This window comes from Cryptomeria japonica, chromosome 10 (assembly GCF_030272615.1).
Source record: "Cryptomeria japonica chromosome 10, Sugi_1.0, whole genome shotgun sequence".
Lineage (NCBI taxonomy): Eukaryota > Viridiplantae > Streptophyta > Pinopsida > Cupressales > Cupressaceae > Cryptomeria > Cryptomeria japonica.
Window position 1 is genome coordinate 666,928,582 of NC_081414.1, and position 5,054 is coordinate 666,933,635.

At 37.1% G+C, this 5,054-nt stretch overlaps 1 protein-coding gene across 1 annotated transcript; it reads right to left on the bottom strand.

Moving 5' to 3' along the window:
• Nucleotides 1–2,704: 2,704 nt before the first annotated feature.
• On the bottom strand, nt 2,705–3,717 carry LOC131027571 (calmodulin-like protein 3). The gene has a single exon (XM_057957658.2). The coding sequence runs from the start codon at nt 3,544–3,546 to the stop codon at nt 2,842–2,844; it is 705 nt and encodes a 234-aa protein (XP_057813641.1). The 5' UTR covers nt 3,547–3,717; the 3' UTR covers nt 2,705–2,841.
• Nucleotides 3,718–5,054: the final 1,337 nt, after the last annotated feature.

Sequence of the window (5,054 nt, forward strand, 5' to 3'; positions counted from 1 at the left end):
AATACAAAATTAACAATCTTGTTACAAGTAGATCTTGTAACCTTCTCATATACCTTGCTCTTCCGGTGAGATACCTTCTTTGTTGCACTGACTCACTCTTCTGCTGCTCTCATCTGCTGCTTAACTGCCGGTAAACTCTACCAGTACACCTCTCCTCTTCTGCTATGCTATATCTCCACCTTACTCTCCGCTCTTCACCGATACAACACTTTACTGGTCCTATGTCTGCCTTCTCTGCAACTTCACTCTCTTCTGCTATGTCGGTATGGACACTACCGGTTCTACTCTGCTACCAGTTGAACACTTCAACCAGGTTCACCCTCACACTCAGTCTCTTCTCAGATGTGCTTTGTGCACTTGACTAATTTACTCTCACATGCAGAAGTAATTCACTTTGCAGCAGCACACTATTCTTCTATATAGCAACACCTTAACTATGTCTTTGGCCTGCATATTTATAGCCTGGTTTTCCCACCAAAAGTCTATTCAAATTCTAGGCAGTTAGGGTTTCCTCATCATCCTCGAGGAAAACCAAATCCAATCAAATCTTGCCCGATCTGATCTCCCAGACAACCAACTATACACCTCCACCATTAACGCGCCTTCTTGATCACGCCTTCTATCTTTGGCAATCTACTTCCAGTCCATCGACACATCTCAGTCAATCGCCATAAATGACTCAGTTGTTTACTTCGCCAACTCCGATCTGTACAATCAATTTGTCCTGGATCTCGAGCCACACCCCTCTAAAACTCTACCTCGAGCTTCGCAGTCACCATTGATGTTGAACCAATCACAACTACCTCTTTGACACCAGACATCATCGTCCTCTGCACATTCGCCATCTCAGCTCTGCATGGCATCATAGTCGGTATCCTCCTCATCACACTACTCTATTGGTTTAGCTTGGTCACCTTCCACACACATAACTGGTATGCACATATAGGTTCACCAACCCTACCAACACTAACCACCTTGTCGGTTGTCCTTCTTGTCATGACCTTTTCTAATCTGCCTGTGTAACCCTTGTGTCTGCACTGTGCTGAACTGTCGGTGGAACACTCAAACTGGTCTCCAGATACGCCAAACCAAAACATGCAAATTCTCATCAGGTAAGAGTCTTCTGCACCTGCACCTTGTCCATATTACCGGTGGGATTTCATACCGGTAACCACTCTTGATGACACCATGTCATCAACCTTCAATGAACTCCATTTTTAATTATCAGGTGAGAGCCTTATCTTCCTTGTCTCTTCTCTGATGTTTCACCGGTTGACATAACATGTCAACTATCACCAATGCAGATTCTGGTAAATGTGTGTCGATGGGCAACATACTTTCCTTCTTGCCAGTGAGACACATTGATGACACCAAGTCATCACACTCCAACTGTTTTGCATCAACCTTCCTTCAGTATCCTGGTATCCCATGTATATTCCTATAGACTCACTAGCATTCTTCTGCATTAAACCGGTTCTCCTCTCATCTGATTTGTCAAGATGACAAACACACCATCTCAACTCCTCATTCTTCCACTTGTGCAACTGGTCTTTGCATTCAATCAACTGCCTATCTCAGGGAATCATTATGCCGGTACAAGTGTGACTTTATTGAGGGAAGGATACATCATCCACATGACATATGTCATCTAGCCTGGGATAGCTTCTTCATGTGGTGGGAGTCCTACTAGTTATCCTTACACTAGCCATCTGGTGGCCTGCTCATACTTCTCCTCCAGTGTTGATGTGAACCAAATAGCATTATGCCACTTCAACACAATCAATGCTCATCTTGTAATCTCTTCATCCCGGTTGTATGCAACACCATATCAACAACCCTTTTTCAAAGTGGTCACATTACTGCACATCTATCATACCGGTACATGTCGGTTCTTTCTTCTGCATGAAGATGGTCACCAGGTTGTCACCAATGACAACACATCAACTCTTCTCCCATATTGGTCCATCTCCTATTCGAGTTGACATCAAACTCTAATGCCAGCAGCCTCCTGTTCACTAGTTGACATCAATGTCAGTGATACTGATAGCATCCTATACCAGTTGACATCAATGACAACACAATGCCAACACCTACTTTAAACTAAGGTTTATGGTCCACATCATCAAATATGATGCCACATTAACATGTTTTTTCTTAAAATGTGTTGAAAAGGACCACAAAATAAGGGTAGATTGATAGTTGTGTCTTATGTTATAATAGTTCAACATTAAACGATATTTTATTGGTTTACTTATGTGACATCATATAATTTATTGCTTTTTAGATCTAAAATATATATTAAATTCAATTATAAGCATCTACATATGATCAACACTAAAACTTTGAACTCACAATTATAAGTGTTTAATATTTAAAATAATAAACATTTTATTGGTGAAGTTAAATGGTTCTTAGCAAACTTATCAAAAATTCAATCTCGTTGAATGTAAAGCTCCCACATTAACAAATACTTCATCTGATAAATAAGAGAAGATGGTATAGATATTATTAATTAGATTTGAAGCAATTTTCTACTGCTTAGTATTTGAACTTAACAAATTCCTAATCTATATGAATGTACCCTTTTTTTTGGTTAAGTGTGTATGAAACCATTGATTCAGGAACTTAAGAAGAATACCGTGACCAGGCTAGCAAAGCGGACCTTATGCTGTTATAGAATCCATTTAAGTTTTATTTGAGGCAATTTACAGCAAACTATTACTTGTATTTTGCTCATTCTCTGTTACATCAATTATTAGTTCAAAGAACTATACATGTACATCCATTTAACCTCTCAAGCTGTTAACATATTGACATTTAAAATCCAATTTTCTTGTAAACTCAGTTTACAATCGTCATCATATTCTCAAATTCCTCAAAATCTATCCTACCGTCAGAATTTTTGTCAAATTTAGCTATCATTGCTTCACAATTCTGCAACTCGTTTGCTTCTCTGAAACCCAGATTGAGTAAGGCATTTTGAAGCTCAGGTGGGGTGATAAAACCATCACCATCTTTGTCAAAAACACAGAATGCTTCCTTCAACTCCTCTTTCTCAGACACCTGCTTCACCCCCTCTGCACATTCAAAATCTTCTACCAAACTCACACAAACTCTGCAGAATTCATCGAAGCTCATATGTTCTGGAAAATTTGTCATGATTTTGAGAGCACCATCACAATAGTACTCTAGACCAAGCTTTTCAAGCAAATCTTGTAAGTCCTCTGTGCTCACCATGCCATCCCTATTGCTGTCCAAAACATGAAAAATTCTTGCAAGCTCCCATTTTTTTATGTTCTGCAACAACTTTTCATTCTCAGCAGTACTACCCACCTCATCAATTATGGATAAATAAGCTGGGCCCTGCTCATCTGGTATGAATTCTAAGCTTTCATCACTGCCAAAGCTCAAAATTGCAGTTTTAAAAATCTGGATGGGAAAAGCACAGTAGAATTGCTGAAGATAAGTCAGGGCTAAGGATACAATATTCTCACAACAGAGAGACATGAGAGATACAATATGGTTTCTTATGATATCAGACACCATTTTTGCAACTTGTGAAAAACAGTGAATTCAGGCAAATTCACAGAGCAAAGCAGGGGTGATACATGTGCCTTCACGAATGGTGATTAATATCTTCCACAATCCGTGCTTAAAAAGATGTTGATTGAGCATTAAGAATTGCATAGCAGGTGGGAAGAAAAAGCCCACGGAAGAACTGCATTGGAAGTATTTGTGGGTTTGTTCGTAAGGGACAAGTTATCCTAAACTTGATGGAAGGTCCTTCGCCATTCCTTTCCCCTTTCTTCTGCCCTGCTTTCATTGGGAATATTTCAGTTATTTAATGGCATTCAATTCGGTGGCCATACACGTGTCAAGGAATTCAATAAGTTTAATTAGGTTAATCTATAAAAAAGTACTTCTAAAATTTAAAAAAGAAGTCAATGATGTGATGTCACATCAGCTCACAAGTAAACATGACTTAGTGCCCACCTATGGATCTTATGACAATTTGTGACCATTTTGGACACCTTCACAAAAATGCATGTTGATGTGGCATCATATTTGACCATATGGACTTGAAATTTTGTTTTTGAGTAGGGGACTTGACAAGTAAGCTGTTGTGTAAAATTTAATTTTTTTTTGAAATGTCCACATATGATTATTGATTTTTTATAGTTGAAAAGTGTTGGAAGTAAATTGTAACTTCAATATAATTTTATTATATAACAAAACTTCTTAGTTATTTGAGAGATATGTATTCAGTTATTTGCATTAAAATTTATTTTTTAATGTAAACGATTGGTTAAATATATAAGGCAAGTGATTTTAATTATATACATCAAAATAAAGTAATGTTTTGTGGAGTGATATATGTTATGTTAGAAGTATTTAAATAAATAAGTAAGGTTTGTATTGAGACCCTTTTTCTTGAAAGTTAAGCACAATACAAAGAAAAAATGATTTTGAGCAACCCATTTCAATAAAACAAGTTGCGCTAAATAGGAGAACATGTGTTATCCTCTTCTTATCACTCTTGGTGTTTTTTCTTTTCTACTACATACAAAATTCCATCTATCTAATTGTTGACAAAATGTATCTAAAATAGCATCTTCAATTACATTTCCCTATATCTAGATGCCTCCTTAAACGTTGATACTTTTAGTTGTTATTCTTGAGTACCTTCCTCTTCTTCCTTTCCAAAATGTTCCATAACTTCAAAAATACTTACTTTATCACTATTTTCTTTAATATTGATTACAAAGGATTCAACATTTTTAGAAGATTTAGACTATAAAACTTGTATATGCATCTACATTCTCCTTATGTAAGAAAACACTAACCATTGTCTATGCCATAGCATGAATTTTCTCTCAAGCATCTTCATCACCCACATGTGTTTCTTTCTTTACATCTTTCAATTCTCCATCCATCTTTCTAGCACCATCTTTAATTAATTTCTTGAATTATTTTGAGGAGAGGCTTGCCAAAGCACTCTCAGGTAAGTGCACAAAGATGGTGGTCAAAAAGGGGGGTATAAGTGGACATTTTTT

Coding starts and splice junctions, on each gene's coding strand:
- LOC131027571 (XM_057957658.2), bottom strand. CDS start 3,546: ATGGTGTCTGATATCATAAGAAACCATATTGTATCTCTCATGTCTCTC.